At 35.9% G+C, this 17370-nt stretch overlaps 1 protein-coding gene across 1 annotated transcript in view; it reads right to left on the reverse strand.

Moving 5' to 3' along the window:
• Positions 1-1796: 1796 nt before the first annotated feature.
• COMMD10 (COMM domain containing 10) overlaps positions 1797-17370 on the reverse strand; it is a 132838-nt gene continuing 117264 nt past the window's right edge. Inside the window, exons 6-7 of the mRNA XM_054003169.1 lie at positions 7068-7127; positions 1797-6448 (exon numbers count right to left, since the gene is read on the reverse strand). Coding sequence (XP_053859144.1) covers positions 6410-6448; positions 7068-7127 — 99 coding nt within the window. The 3' untranslated portion in view covers positions 1797-6409. The remainder of the gene's footprint in view (positions 6449-7067; positions 7128-17370) is intronic.

Consider the following 17370-nt stretch of genomic DNA (forward strand, 5'->3'; position numbering starts at 1 on the left):
TTTTTTCTACATTTATCTGACATACTTCACTTCTGTTGCCCTAAATCCAATTCCAAGGATATTTTAGTTTGCTACAATCCATAAGGGTGATGTGGGGAAACAATGATAATTTTATTCAAGTAGGCAGTTTGGCTGCAAAGAATAAATTTTTATCATTGATTAGTTGAACACAGAGTTTGTTCCAGAAATGGCCAAATAGTGAATAATACACCTGAAAGGGAGTATTCTGAAAGGCTGGTATTGTTTGACTCCTCTTTTCATACAGCTCTTTTCTGGACATTTCTCAAAGTAAGTTTCAAATTTGGGATGATGAGAAAACCTCAACAAAAGCTTGTAGGTAGGATACTACCTGGAATTGTACTGAACACTGACCTGAGAGAGGAGTAGGGATCCTCTTGGGAGCAGAGATGAAACAAGAGAAAGATCCTTTTCTGTTCTTGAGGCCTGTGGTACCTCTCTCCAAGCTGTATATGAGGTAGAAGTAGCAAGAATTTGCTAGGAATTAGAAGAGCAGAAGATGATGGAGATCTATCATCACAAGGCATGGCTCCTGACAGAGGTATCAGGGATTCATCTGATGTGCAAAGCACTACTCTGACCTCATTCCTTACAGGGAGGAGACCTGGGCAGAACTGTAGCTTGCATGAAGAAAATATTCTTATCCCTTCCAGAGTAAAGAGCTAAGCTAACAACACGTAGTCTGACTTAAGTTTTTTTCCAATGCAGTCAGCTTTCCTGATGTTATCCAGGAAAGAGGTAGTGACAACTGAACTAACTGGCAATCTGAGGGGAAAACAAAGCCGCAGATCGACTTGGAGGAGCGCAAGGAACAGGAGACATGGTCCTTTCCTCAGTCCCTGGGCTTCACTGACCTCATTGAGATTCATTCTCTTGCTACCAGCAAGTATATTGGCTATGACAAACACTTTGAAATCAGAAAAAAATACAAGAATGCAAATATTATTTTAAATGCTTATTACACTATTAACTGCATAATTTCTTAAATCAAATTGATTTTTTTCTTTTTTTAACAAAGAAGCATTTCTTAACCCTGGAAGCAGAAAAACAGGTAAGTGCATGACAGAAAAAGAACAGTGTTCTCATGCTGCCCAAGAAATGCAATTTAATAAAAACCTGCCCTACCTACTGAAACCATGGATGAGAACTAAACGAAATAAAGGCAACTCACCCATATGCAGAGCTCTTCATATTAACCCTTGTGGGATGATCCTTCCAACACAGTGCAGATGTGAGGACTCTCCTTAGCACTGTCCAGAGAGTGCTGCTTCCTCCTCCCTTCCCTTGTCCTGAATAACCAGAGGGGGAATTCCAAAAGAGCTAATCTGCTTCTCCAGCATGTCTAGTCCCAGAACTAGTACTCCACAGCTGCTTGTGCTGGCCTCTGTGGATCTCAGAGACAGGTACTACATGCATCCACATTTTCTTGAATGTATGTTTTATATTACCATAAAGGGGCAATTAATGTTTAACACCAATGAAAAGAAGTTAAAAGTGCTCTAAAAAATGCGATCATCTTATTAGAACAGCTGGATGAGACAGTTATGCTTCCAGCATGTGTAGGACTCCAAATTGCCTTCCTGTGATTTCAATAACTGGAGAAAACATTGGATAACCATGAAATTTATTTGGACTTCAATAGAAAAAAGACTAATCCCTCTAAGTGAGAGGGGCAAGTGCTTCCTGGATGCATAGTTGAACACAGATGAGCACTATCTGATTTGTAACAGACCAGTAGTTTTTATCTGTTGAGAAATAAAATAATGAGGGGATGAAGGGATGGTCTAAACACTTTATTTCAGTTAAAATCACAGCATATTATTTGATCTGATCAACAATTAGGGAGGCCACGGGAAGATCCAACAAAACTGATTAATTTCTGTGGAAATTAGAAATCAACTTATGCAATTGCAGATAAAAGCATCTTATTAGTTTATCTTAATGAGACACCATCAATAGTGTACCAGTCAGCAGCACTGTGGTTCACACACCTACTCAAAATCACTGTTATTCATTTCTGCTCCATAGAAAAGGAAGTTCCACACAGTAGATCAAAACATTACTCATTTTAATTGGTCAAATAAGCTATAAAAGCTTATAACACAAAATGCTATGATACTTATCTACTGGTCAACAGACATTACTAAGCTTTGTCATTATTTTACCATAATGTGAGAGAATTCATAATCTTTGAAGATATGATATGCCAATTCAGCCAGGCAATGAAATGTTACTGATGATGCTGGAATCATCATCATGGAATCAAGAATATGATAATATGAACAAGTGTGAAGGGGCGCTTATACTATTTTATAACAATAACCACATTTCTTCCTTTGACCAAGGTAAGAATTAGCATGTCAGTAAATTCTTCATGCTTTGAAAGAACAAGACTTCAGAGCCCTTAAAATCAGACTGTAGAAATGAAGCTGCAGGTCATTACTCAAAATTTATGTCAGCAAACCCAGAAATTAAAGGAGAATTTGAAAGCCTCCTCTGGAGAGCCAAACCAGGTTTGGCAGTTAGTCAAAATTTGAGAGAGAAAAGCTATATTTGTCCAATTATGTATTTTATTTCAACAAAAATAAAATGCAAAAACTTACAGACATTTTGTATTTGCTTAAAAAACAGGAATTACATGTCTGAGTCTGAACTGGACAAAGATAATCTAATTCATTTGTACTTAACAAGAATTAATGTGCCATTAGTGTTGGTTTTGCTCAGTGATGTACAATTGGTTGCTCTTCACCAGTAATTTGGTGTTTTTGAGGCAGTTTGAGAACTGGCTTTCCCTTATGTCCAGAACTCCTAATCTTCATGTCAAAATATTACTGATGCTTGTTACATCTGCATCAAAAGATTTCCTTCTTTTGCCAACAGTCCATTTGAGGCAGAATTTGACATTACAGTTTTGAAAGAAATACAGTCACAGAAAACACTGTCTTTAATGTCTGAACAAAGATGAATCAAATGTTTTTAAAATGCACTGAAAGATCTGAAAGAAGATTTAGTTATTCTTACTCATTCCAATTTCCAGTTTTAGAGTTCAATAAATCTCTGCAAATATCTTCCTTCAACACTATGTGAAGCCTTGATAATTTTAAATCTGGATCATGTCCAAGAAGTATTACAGGCCAGTATGATAGGATCCTGAACTGGAAAGGGCATGTTATGCATCCCTTTTTTTTTCTGCAATAAAAAAATTCAAATTTTTTTTCTTGGGGCTATTCAAAATAGCACTGAGACTCACTGTTCTGTTTTTCACCAGTACCCATAAATAAAGCTTGAACACCTTCAGAATGCATACACCTGTCTAGGCTCTCACACCAGCCTGGTGTGGTCATTCTGTGTAGTCTACATGTTGCCATCCTCCCAGAAGTGTTTTTCTTTCTGCCACCCCTAAGGCACTGGGTTGAGTCCCTGCTTCAGGCAGATGTACCCACACACGACCCAGTCTCTGCCAGTGCTTGTTTTTACTCTTGTTCACTGACACTTCTGAGACACCAGGACTTTATACAAACCAAGCAGAGACAGCTTCTCTCAGGAGAAGAATAATCTTCCCCTCTCCAGGTCCACTCACACTCAGAGAGAAGCAACCAGGATAAAAGCCTTCTTTTCTGCAAGACCTAACAAAACCCCACAAAGTCTTCTGCTCTTTCTCAGTTAGCCAATTTTCTCTCCTTAGTCAATAGCACTTAAATTTAAGTGGCAGTGTTCTTCTCTAAGATGGTAAAAGTTATGCTCTTGCTCCATAACAATGTACAACCCCAAAGCTTCCCATTACATACAGAAAAGTATTTTTAAACTAAATGTTTATTTCTCAGCAGTCCTTCACTGAAGGTAACCATTGTACTTCTTACAATAAAGCTTTTGACACTAAGAATTCAGTACAGGTAGTAAAAAAATAAAAGGCAGCCACTGTAAAGAAATCATCAATCTTTTCAGTCATCTGCAAACAAGGATAAACATTAAATAAATTTTACAAAATTACTGCAACCTGAGGCATTTTCTTCCCTTTCAACATAATTTTATGATTTTTAAAATATTTCCTATTAAAGCTAGATTTAAAATCTGTATTTCATTATCCTATAGTTTCATCTTGGTAAACTTTGCACCAAGGTTGGCAGTTCTGGGTTAGTTTGAAATACTATATGCAGTTATACAACTGGCTAGTTTCCACAGCTAATTCTGCTTTATTCTGATTCCCCAGTTTTCCTCTCACTCTTCTTAAGGTTTTCTACCCCTCTGCATAATATGTTCTTTGTATATATACTTTTGTCATCTTTTCCAGTGTTTCTGCTCTCTTCCTGGTATTTTCCAACACCCAAATTCCATCCTTGGAAATATCCATTTCTCTACCCTTCATTTTTCTTGTGCCCCATTTCTTCCTACTCTGACTTCTTTTTCTAAGATTTGCCTGCTGATTTGTCCAAAGCCTCTTGCTCTCCAAACTCCAGCCTTCACCTCTTCCTCCAGGATACGTCAATCACTGCCTACATTCACAAAGATAACTGAAACCCCTCACACAACTGCCTTAGTATGTCCGTATCCACACAGGAAAGTCTGAACTCTGGCTTATGTTCTGACTTCCAGAACATAAGATCTGGAAACTCCAAGAAAAGGCTCAAGAGCAGTGTTCTTGCACAAAGGATACTGTGCCACAAGACTGGTAGAGAAGACATGTCATGCTGAAGGAGATTCCCCCAGCTGCACTAACTACAAAGCACTGCTACTGTCAGCAAGCAGAGAGAATGGTGGGGATGTATCCACCTGCAGAAATGCACCAGTCTATGCAGGGTGAGATGAGCAAGCTGCCAAGCTCTTGTTAAACAGCCAGACCGACGAGGTGACATCTGTATCTCCAGAAGATATAGCATGTGTGCCAGGGGCTTATGACACGAAATGATTTTGGCAACCAGCCTCCCAAGCTATAGTGGATAGCTGAGGATATTCTGCCCAGCAATGGTGACTCATTTCTTCTTCTATAGTAACAGTGATACTGTACCAGAGCAGTAGAGTATCATTTGGCATTTCCTTTAAGAGCTAAGAACAATCGTAAATGTGTGTTTTCTCTTCAGTGCCCTTTACTCACACATAGGCTGTTAATGTCTTTATCATCTGAATCTAGTAATTTTCAGCTTGGACAACTTGTGTAAACCTCACAGTATTCTAGAGTTGACAGCAACAAAGCAACAAAAAGGCACAAAAAAGCAACAAAGTGGGAAATCTGACACAGGAGGACCTAGACTATTCAGGAGAACCAGCTATTCAAAACATACATTTGATTGTACTTATATCTACAGTCATGAGCAAATAAACTACAGAATGAAACTGTAGGCTGGTATTAACCTTCCCTGATGTAGGCATCAGGAAGAAAAAAATTCTTAAATCTCTGAACAAGCAAATTTCCTCTCACCTTCTATAGGCCCAGTCATATACTGTGTAGCAAGAAGCTGCCTGTCAACAAATGGCAACAAACAAGAACTAAGACAACTTTCACCTTTCTCCTGCTGCTCATGAATCATCTGCAACTAATGGGTGAAAGTATGACTAAGTTGGCCTTTAATCACTATACTTCAATTTTTCCTGTTCAATGTAAAAAAGCTGATGGTAAAAAGAGCATGAGGAAGAATCAACAAAGCTTTCAGAAATCTGTCAGATCATTTCAGTATCTTTTGTTTTGTACTCTGAGATTTCTCCCGTCTGTTATACACTACACTTCTTAGATTCATTAGTGGGCATGCAGTGCTAAGAAGCCATGTTTATTTTTAGTGCCAAGAGTAAACACTGAAGTCAGAGACATTGTTGATTATTTCAAAGAAAAAAACTCTACCAAACCAAAATAGAACAAAGATAATGAAATGAAGTGTGCCTAGCCTCAAAATAAACTTTAATATTCTGAACTTGACAAATCTGCAAGAAGCATTACCAATTGTGTGAACGTTATTTTAAAAGGATAGAGATTTTATTAGCTGTGTATCTTCTTACAACTTCTATAATTATGTCTACAAAAAGGGTTTTTTTACAGGTCTCTCACTAATATGCAAATTTCTACCAGAACCAAGTAATATGCATAATAGAATGAAAAAGATATTTCTGAAGCAGGGTAGCATTATTTGTGGGGGGGAGGGGGTGGGCAAGGTGTTTCCCCACTGTAAGTAAAGAGGACATTTTTCACAGCTGCTAAGCAAACAAGAGAAAGTCCATTAGAATCTTCAGACCCTTGACACAGACTCCTTGCTAATGGTACTGGTCTGAAAAGCAGATAAGCCACATAATTTTACAAGAAGCAACCCACTGAATCCTTCAGGAAATGCAGCTTGGCAATCTGTCTTCAATTCAAAATAATGAGGTGGCAGGAGCATGATGGAGAAATAAGTCTTCAAAAACATCATGTAAGGGAATCCAGCTGTGCTTGTATAGTTTCCAGCTATTTAAAGGAAAGAAAAAGAGAGAAAAAAGCCTCCACTCATAAAGTGTTGTTTAGAAACATGCAAACAGAAATATCCAATATCTTCAACTATGCATACCAAATATGTTTGCATACCAATATAAAAATCCTGTACTCATGAATATTTGTTTTTACATGAAGCTATTAGAATTCATTGCTGCAGTTTAAATATTCAAATTTTAAAGAAACAGTTATCTAAATATTACCTCTTTAGCATGCACAGATGTTTTTCTGTGAATTTCCAATGCATAATAACAGGGAAAAAATCATAATAAGAGTTAATTTTGACTGGATTAGGAGCCTAGCATCTTGACATGAAGATGCTGTTTCCAGAGAGATCCCCATTTGTCAATCATCAGCTACTCCTCCTGATCTAACTGCCAGGTACACTTACAGCGACCCAAGCCCTGCCTATTCCAAAGTTGCATGCACAGGCTCTTCTTTAAATGGTTTATGTGATCAAAGGAATCCAACAGCCTTAATTTAAGATGGATCCCTTTTTTCCAGTTTTATTAGATTGAATTAATATAGGCAACACTTCCTGCTGAGCAGCATAAGGTGTTTACAAAGAAACTATAGTATTGTAAAATCTACAGACCTTGTTGTAGAACTCAAATAGCTCCTGATGGCTAAATTCTACAAACACCTTCTTCAAGTTCTGTAAAGAAGAAAGAAAAAACAAATTTAAAAAAATTAAGGAATAAGCATACTCCTTTTCTTTTTCTCTCCTCTTTTTTTTTCTTTTTTCTTTTCTTTTCTTCTTTTCTTTTCTTTTCTTTTCTTTTCTTTTCTTTTCTTTTCTTTTCTTTTCTTTTCTTTTCTTTTCTTTTCTTTTCTTTTCTTTTCTTTTCTTTTCTTTTCTTTTCTTTTCTTTTTTTTTTCCTTTCTTTCTTTTCTTTTCTCTTTTCTTTTTTCTTTTTTCTTTTCTTTTCTTTAACATTGACTCCATTAAATCAGAATATGAGATTAAGCTATATGAAAGATCATGGTTAGTTTCCTTCTATTTACTACAATGTTCCTCATACATGTATACTTCATTTAAGTGAAAAATTCAAATCTACCAGTATATTTATTCTCCTCCTGTGAAGAACAGTAATAAAACAATTCATGTAAAGAATTTAGTTACCTTATTTTTAAGTCAGACTAAAATGAAAGATTACATTCATCTTTCTCAGCAATCCATCTAAGATCTGGTAAATACCATTTCACAGTGACAAAGTCAGTAGTGTATTTGATTGAACTGGCACAGCTATTAATGTACTGCACAGGCACAGAGCTGATATTTCAATTCATTAATTTAAAAATTCCAATCTTAGCATGCTGACACTGCTATAGGCATCCATGCAGATTCAGCCCAAGATAACAATTAACACAACAGCTTCAAAGCAGTGCTTAAGCACTTAAAAAAACCACAAAATAACACAGTTGATGAAAACTGCTGTAGATAAAACAGATGGTGGTAATAATCTTCTGCATGCATGTGCTGATGTCTGTGAAGATGGGCGTTAAATTAAAACTTCTGTCCTGCTTAACTTTCTTGGAGCCTGTTACCTTAAATCACATTGCAGATCTATCTTCACTTTGTGAATTTATTTATTTAAAAGTAAATTTCTATTTCTACACATTCTCTTTGTTTTTCTTAGACTTTTCAAGGCTTGGAGGCATTTCTGATGATAAAAGCTGCACTACCATGAACAATAAGAAGGCTTTGTGAAAGCTGAACCTCTGGACACCTCTACTCACAAAATATTATCAGCTGAAATAATGTACACACACCACGTTTCTTTAACTGGTAGCAACTTCAGATACCACTTAGGTCAATAGAAAAACACTTGTTTATCCACTCAGCTTAAATGAGCAAGGACAGTTCTGCATACAGACAAGGCTGAGGGCCAGATTCTGTGTACTCAAAGCAATGCAAGTCTCAAGTTATGCCAAATAATGTCACTGAATTTGGCGCACCAAATGCACAAGACCAGCAGAAGCCCTGGGAACACAATATAGGTACTGCCTGGTGCCTGCTCCTCAAAAGGAGCTGTAAGAGACACAGGAAAGAGATAAAATAACTGGGGCCAGCCTGTCTGGTGCAATTCCTCCTTCTCGCTCTGCAGAAAGAAGGATCCCTTCCAACAATTTCAGGACAGCTACAAAAGCCTAGAAAAGGACCAGTGATTTGCATGAGAGACCAATCTTCCCCCTTTGGGAAGGAACAATGCAATACTGTGAATCGTACGGTGAATACAAAATAAAACTACCAGGACAGCAGTTTTCTTTGCCATGACTCCAGCTGATCCTCCCTCCAAAGAGCATAATGCCATGACAGGGAAGTAAAAGCATTTTTAAAGGCTTTCTAACAGCTAAGAAACAAAAAAGAAAGCAAACAAGGGTTTTTTCACAAGAGAAAGTGGGTAGAGGAAAGAAGAAAGATACACTAATAGGAAAGGGATCTGCCATTTCAGCTGGGATGTTTGCTTGGGATTTGCCTTCCTAGAAGGATTTTGACAACTGAATGGAAGAAATCAGAACTGCAAAGAGGAGGTTCACCAAAAGGAAGATATCTTGTATCTTAGAAGTTTATCAGTCACAATTAATAGATAGGATAATTTCTTGAATGATTTCTGGAAGGGGAGTCTGCTGCATTTTGATATGACAGTTTTGCAATGCCTCCAGAGAGGGGCAGAGAATGACCTCTGACCATCAGGTCTTATTTCTCCAGTCACCGTGTCTCATTCAAGTTGGGCATCTTCTAGTACTACTTCAGGTCAGCAAGCACAATAAATTCTCTCTATCTCTCACTGCTAGTCTTTCATATTTTCTAACTACATTAGTTACTGTTAGTTAGAAGATAGAGTATGTAAATGAAAAGAAGTGTAGACCCTTGAATTCAGATTCTCTTTACACTTAAAAAAAAAAAAACACTCTGCTTTATGAACAGGATGAGATCTCTCTTCCCACTATTATTTAATAATCATACTCTGATAACTTGGACAAAATTTATGCTGGATTGTGGCAGGCAAATGTCTGTGGAGATCTAAAAGAAAGCATGCCATGCATGCTAGGCTGTGTCTCTGTTCTGGGGTGGGAGTAGGACTGTCAATGGGAGAGAGGTGCAATAATCTTGTATGAAATATGTTGTTTATCTGCACTTAATTGTCTGCTAAAACACATTTGTTTGTATGTGTAAAAACTTGGTACATCTACTACACCACTTCAACACAAACTGGTGTAGAAAAAAACCCATGCAGAAATATGGCACCAGTTAAAAATGTTACTTTACTATATTAAATTTCTCACTAGCATGAGTCCGTTAAGGAAGGTGACAAATTATCATTATTATGTGGTCAGGAGTTTCTATACAAATTACAAAAATATTGTATCATAACTAGATCCCTACAAAAAAACCCTATTTCTCAGGTGCCCCCCCCATTTTTAGCTAAGATATCCATTATCTACTTATTTGTTTTATTCTATGTGAATATAAACAAGTGCAATTAAAACTGTATGCCACAGGACTAGGTTACCATCCAGTTCTTCAATTACTCAGTAAAATTGTCTTTAAAATGACTGTATAGATAGAATATTGCTAAACCCCCAGAGCAATATATACTTATTGGAATATACTTAATGGAATTAATATACTTAATGGAATTTTACTCAGATAAGCATACAAAATTACAAACCCCAATAATATTTCAACCGTAACTAAAACACAGGATAAAAAAAATCGCTTTCAGCTTACTTACTTAATTAAATATCACTGTGTGCAGACAAAGCCTCAACCTATTTATGAAAAGTACAGCTAAGCTGACTTCTTTTATCTGCACATACAAGTTTTCAGATGTTGCCTCTGATCTAATATGTATTTCCCAGACATAAATAAGAAAACAGCAATTTGCTGGATGTCTAACTTCTTCTTTCTATCAAATGTATCATTCTTTTTTCCTCTTTCCTTATAAATATCTTCCCATCCCTCACCTTCACACTACTCTCCCCATCTTTTCTGGCATCTCATTTTCTCTTTCTTTTTATCATCTTCATGTGAAAGAAAACTAAATTGAGCAACCAGAACACTAAACTGAATTTATTCCCATTGTCACACTTTGTCAGTCCAACAGTTTTTCTAATTACATCCCAAATTTTGCTGCTGTGCCAGTATTAATTCCTAGCTCCTACTTTTAAGAGTTTTAGCCTTGAGTGTGACAGTTTCATAGCATCAGAGAAACATAGCTGAACACACTATTCTTATGAAGACAAAGAAACCTCTAAAGTACCAAACTTTCATTCTTTGGGCTGCTTTGAAAACAAGGAGACAGGCTTTTTGTCTGACACAATATCCATGAAGGGTGGCAGGGACAGCACTGGAGCAATACAATGAGTGTAGCTAAAGAGTATGTGCAGCACATTAGATAAACAAAGCTGCTGTTAAGTTCAGTGTGTTCATCTATTGTAAAACATGACAAAGCATAGCATTTACTACCTGAAAGGTATGTGTGAATTGCAGGTGTCACCAGAAGAATCTTTGTATCACTCTGAATTCACTGCAAGGAATACAGTAATAAGCTTTCTGAAATGTGTGGTATAACATGTTTGACCATGTATCACTAGTGAATGTATTTTAAGTGTAAAAATTAGATTTTAATGCCATTTTGCCTTCATACATCTAGATGAAATCTGATGTAATTCCACCTCTTCTCTCACCCCAGGGTTGTATCAATTTACAACTTACAGCCTCCTGAGAACTGTGAAATTCTAATAAGTTTAACTGATTAGGATTGTTTTCTACCCTTAAGTATCTTCTCACTTACTGTCTGCTATTATTTTAAAAAATAACATCTTCATCAGTGTCTAAAATCAAATTTCCCTTGGGATGGAAGGGGGGCAGGGAAGAGGAAAGATAAATGAGAGGAAAATGAAGATAAAACCTTTGTATTCACAGTCAATATTATTATGTTATCCTAACCAAAACAGCCATTCTGAATGTCTGGCTAATTCTACAAAATACAAAATATTAAAAGACAATATACACTTAGCTTGCAACTACCACCAAATAGGCAAATTTTTTAGGTGAACATGATCATCAGCATAAAATGATGAAGATACAAACATACAGGACATGTAAGAGTCTCCAATTTCCCATTATCTTGGCTATTTTAAACACAAATACCTTCTTGCTGCAAAACGTTTCTGTGGAAACCAAGCAAAAATTATCTCCTTAAAATACTTCAGAAAGCAGAGGCAAATTTCTGGTTATAACCAAAGGATTGGGTTTTGCTTTTAGGGGGTTGTTTGGTTGGTTGGTTGGTTTTACAGTGGGGATGTTTATTGTAGTGGTTTGTTGGTTTTTTTAATACAGTGCTCTAAATATTCATATTTTAATGTGCTACTCTGAAAAGCCTTATTAACAATGACAGAGTTTTGCAACCTTACATACTACACAGCTATTCCATACTTTTAAGTCTCCAACCCCATACGTAAACATAGAGTAAAGCACTAGAAGTTATAAATGAAAGCTAAACTTCTGGTTTAAGTCTAACTTGGATACAAAAAACTGATACTACTGTACTCAACTGCAAAACTATAACTACTTCAGTGACTTTGAACAAATAAATGCTAAGTATTTTGAAGCAAATGGAGAGATAAGCTGAATTATATATTTATAAGCTAAATGTCTACTGATAATGATAATGTTCTGTGACTGAGCACATGTTAAAAAATAGTGTATTCAGCAAAGCTTTATAATAGTAACTAATTTAAATAACATACATCCCAGTCTTCATATTCTAATATAACCTTTAATACTATCTTGAGCCACATCTCCATTAGGTTTGAAAGAAAAAATATTTTCAGACTTGCTATCCATTCTCCAATTTATTCTTATTAGATATCCTTAAAATCTCAAATATAACAGAATTATATGGGTAACTAAGATAATCAGTTTATGGACAAATTAAGTCTTCATTCCTAAACAGACCCCAGTTGATTCTTACTAGCCTACATTTCCCTCTGGACCTATCATTTTTTGTGCTACATTAATTCAGACTTCCTTTAAACTTGCTTGGACCGCAGAGAACTGTGCATTCACCTAGGCACTTACAACTTACAGCCCTTCTTCTACTTGTATCTCAAAGAATTTATAAAAAAGTTTCTGCTGCTTTGTCAGGAAGATCAATTTTAAGAGCGTATGCATTAAAATAGACCAGCGTCTCTTAGAAGCACACCTGTTTGTTAACTCTCTGCAAATAAGAGACATTAATTAAAACTTATTCATACTCTTACAGATGGATGTAATTCAGATCAGGAATTCAGCAAAACACTGGGAGTTAAATACAGACTAATATATTCCTAATTAAACTTCTTTCACATCATCAAAAAATGTGACCTGTAAACTTCATTCTTTTTCCAAGCTTATCTCCATTTGCAATACCAAATTACTATTTTTGTAGAGAAAAAAAATCATGTTTTATAACTGAATTACATGCATTTAAAGTTTCAGTGTGTAACTGTTATAAAATGTTAGATACTAACCCACTCTTCCTGACCAACATATTAACATCTAGTTCATAAACGTACTGGGTTCTACCTTTCAAAGCTGTATTTCTTTTTCATGTAAGCTTAAGAAATTCAAATTCTTTGTGGATTCAGGGAGATCAAGATCTGCATAGTACTAAAGATGTCTTTCGCTCTCTTTGCAATCTATATGTAAGAATCCTAACCAAAGGTCTGTGTTGATTCCTGAATCTAACCAATGTGCTACTGGGATTTATGGAGATACAGATAAATCTTGAGTCTCACTCCAGCAGATTCAGGATGATTTAAATATGTTTGCATGGAGTGAATAAACATGTTTGCAAGAATGAATTTATTGTCCAATTTCATAATAAGGCAACAGATTCTGAAGGCATTTGGAGACCTAGAGAAGACCTGACATACTTCCAAACTGCAGTAAGAATTGTCAGTCACTACCATTCTCATTATTCCTGTTCCTCTCCATCCTCACAAAAATATCCATTGCTGGCTGAATGAACTGATGCAAAACTATAGACAGGAAATGGGACACAATGACTAAAAAGACAACATAGGCTGGGAAGATCACAGAACATTAGAGGCAGACAGGTCCCCTTTTTCACAGTAGATAAGAAAAATGCTTTTAAAACAGAGAGAATTATCTGAGGAAAAAAAACCCCAAAACTACAGTTTTCACCTCAGTACATTGTGTCAGAGTAAATACCATCTTGCTAAGGAAAAGAGAGATTGAAAAGCCTTTTTTTCCAATAGCTGTATCCAAGAAAAGTGTTCCTAGCAATTTACATTCCTGTAAGTACCATCATTATATTGGTTGGCCTTTCAATGATACTTTTGCATGGAAAACCTCTAAAAACCATAAATCTAGAGAAGAGTGCTGACACTTCTGTGCAGATTATGTTAAATACACTTTTAGAAAAACATCACAGTGAACAAACATGCTTTTTGGAGAAATAGGTGGTAGATGTGTATCAGTGTATGCCTATCATTTAAAAGCATGTCTTTTATATTGATACTTCCCTGTATGTTGCAGGTACAGAAAATGGCTCATAGAAGATCTATTGAAAGGCTGACTTGCTTTATGTCAGTTCTGTATTTGTATTTACCTTCACATGCCCTTTCCTTCTTTGATGATAATTATACACACTGCACAAGCTCCTGATTGATTCCTCAGACTCCACATAGATTCACTCACTACGAGCAACAAGCCTCCATCCACATGAATGTTGTTATATTTGCAGGATTCAATAGCAAAACATGCATAATTTCCAAAAACAGTATATCCAACAAAACATGTTTAAAAATTGGTTCATTCACTGAAAGGCTGCCACAAATACTAAGAACATCACAGATTAATCTGAGGAACACAGGTCCTAATAATTATTATTTTCCTGTTTCATCTCTCACATAATTTTGCAAATTCTACTGTATTTCAAATACTAAGAAAGCTCTCAGAAGAAGCAGTCTTACTGAACATTTAAAAAGGAAACCCACACAAAAAAAAAAACCAAAAAAAAACCAAAAAAAAAAAAAAAAAAACACCAAAAAAAAAGCAAAAAAAAAGCAAAAAAAAAAAAAAAAAAAAAAAAAAAAAAAAAAAAAACCAAAACCAAAACAAAACAAAAAACCCCACCCAAACAGCCGTTCTTCCTATTATATTTCACTATATTAAATTTGGAAAAAAGAGTTCACAGGAAATCATACACACCCTAATTGTTGCATACTTTTTATACTGTCTGTAAATATCAAAGTACAACTCTCTTCTTTAACCAGAACTATACTGTGATAAGTGGTTTTATTCCTCAGAAGAAATTAAATTCTTATCTTTCCCATTTTGGTACACCTCACTTGTCACAGAACTTATGACATTTAAAAAATTAAGCTCAGGAACACTGCGAAGAAAACCAGGCAGTTGTGATTCTGTGTTTCTTTTACTGGGGCTAGCATGTAAGTCTTCAAAGCCATGAAGACCAGTGAGTTCACATTTCCATTCTAAAGATAGCTCACATCAAAACTAACACAACAGTCTTATATTCACCTTAAATTATAAGGAATTCACTTTTCTTATTATTGTATTCACAGATAACCTCTGCTGAAGAAACGGAAAGCCTAGGCATGCTGGCACCAGAAATGCTTTCAAGCTTTTCTGACCTCACATGTTCACCAGATTTGACCACAGCTGATGCCATTTTGATTTGATGCCCCATTAAATTTTACAAACTATATATCAAAAAGATGTCACGTAGCTATAGTTGCGAAATATTTTCATTACTGAGATCAGAAAATAATCAAATTCTAGGAAACTAACAGAACTGAGTATAAATATTAAGTGCCCAGTATTGTCATCCACCAATTTAAGATTATGAGCTTAAATGGCAAACAATGCACTGTGGGTAAGTGTCATGCAACAGCGAAGCTCAGCCTACAGCATCAAAGGCAGACCGAAAACTCTTTGCATCTAGATATACAATGGTAAAAACCCCCTATTAGCAAGAAGAGCAGCGCAACACCATGCACCAAGTGTTTTAAAGAGCTTCTCACACAGCTTGCTTGCAGCTGATGTAATTAACTTGGAGTTACACATACTTTATATTCTAATCAGTCACACATCCAATACTGGGCCTGAAGCTGGATTTAGAGGAAGCTCAAACTCTCATCCAAACCACTCAGGAAACCACCCCTTTGTTCTTGTCAAAAAGCCAGACAAAACCTCCTCTGTCCAGAGAAGAAACCTGGGTCGTTATCATCTGCATCCACATCTAGAGCTACAGATACGACAGAAATATTATATGGTGATGTCATGCAGATGACTTTTTAAGAAGGGTTTATACCTAAATTTAGGAATGGAGGAAGCTGGCATCTTTTTGAATTATTACCTTCTGAGCCTACCTGGTTCAGTAAGAAACTGCAATGCTGTATTGTTTTACCATAAAGAACCTTCACCACTGGAATACCTGAAAGTATCTATTGCTTCTACTGAGGCACAAGAAAAGTAGCTGGAAAAAAGATGACAGCAGTGAGAGGAAAGACCTAAGGAAGCTCAGATCCACATGAAATCAATGTAACTGATGTAAAAACATCTTTCAAAAATCTGTTTAAATATTTACAAAATGTCAAGATTAGACAATCTGTAAATTAGTTTTTTTTGTTTGAAATGGGTCACTTGGAGTATCACAAATTTGGATTTTGTTCGGCAGATCAGCAAAGATAAAATGTTTGGGGCTTTTTTTTTCTGTGCTACAGAGATGCTAGTGGCTGTCAGCGAGTATGTTTTTACTCTCCAGCGGGTAAATCCTTCCAGTAGCTAGTAGCTGGGGGCTTGCACAAAAATCTCAGCTGCTGAAAAACAGGGAAGTCATGCAGGAATGAGGGACGTTAACTATCAGTCTAGTCCCCAGCAGGATCAAAGGCAAAACTCTTAGGGAATAAGGTTGTTTGTAAAGTAATGTATATTTTATCCTTTTTAAAATTTACTTATTTTTATGAGGAAGTCACCTACTTACACATTTAATGCATTCTAAGGGTAAATATATCTACAGCTTTTGCTACAATGCTCGTAATTTACAAATAAGTGGTGGTAATGTTTCCTTGCCATAAGCAATCCAGCAAAGCCTTGAACCAGAGCTACCTGTTTGTATCAAGGACACTCACTCTCACTGCTTACTGAAAACTGGACAAAGTGCTAAGGACTGAAAGTACAAGTTCTGTGTGTTTTCACATACACCAAAGATGAAATGAGATCTCTCACCCATAGTTTCCTTCAAAGTCAGACTATGAACATAAGTGTGTAAGTAATGTCCTCTCAGGAAAGAAAAAAACAACTTTTGGCTAACACAAGCAACTCAAAAGAGGATGTCAAATCCTTTTTTATTTTCTTCAAGTCTGTGTTCTATTGAATTACAGTTCATACAGGCTGCTTTAAAAGACAGTAAGTAATATGAAGGAATATAGTAGTAGATTCAGATTATTTTACAAATGGCAGGAGCACAATCCAGTACTCAGGCTGGCTGCAATGATTTTAATAAGTATTAAAACCAAGATACTTTTTATGCTTCTCTCTCAAAGCTAACCCGTTTAGCTCCCAATTAATTACATTTTTCTCTTTCAAAGCAGCACTGCATGATGCAAAACTAAAATGGTAGAGCAAGCAATAAAAAACATATAATAAAAAGTCTGTGTGGTGTCATCTTTTCACAAAGATATGAAATTAATATTTAAACTAAATTTAATGTCTTTTTTATCTTTTTAACATATGAGTTCTTCAAAGGGAGAAATGGAATAGTAAGATGTTACAGGTCAGTTTGCAGATATTACTCTTTTAGAATCACACATCATTTAAGGTTGGAAAACATGGTGGTTTGACCTACACCACCATGCCA

The sequence above is a fragment of the Vidua macroura genome, chromosome Z (assembly GCF_024509145.1).
Source record: "Vidua macroura isolate BioBank_ID:100142 chromosome Z, ASM2450914v1, whole genome shotgun sequence".
In the NCBI taxonomy this organism is placed as follows: Eukaryota; Metazoa; Chordata; class Aves; order Passeriformes; family Viduidae; genus Vidua; species Vidua macroura.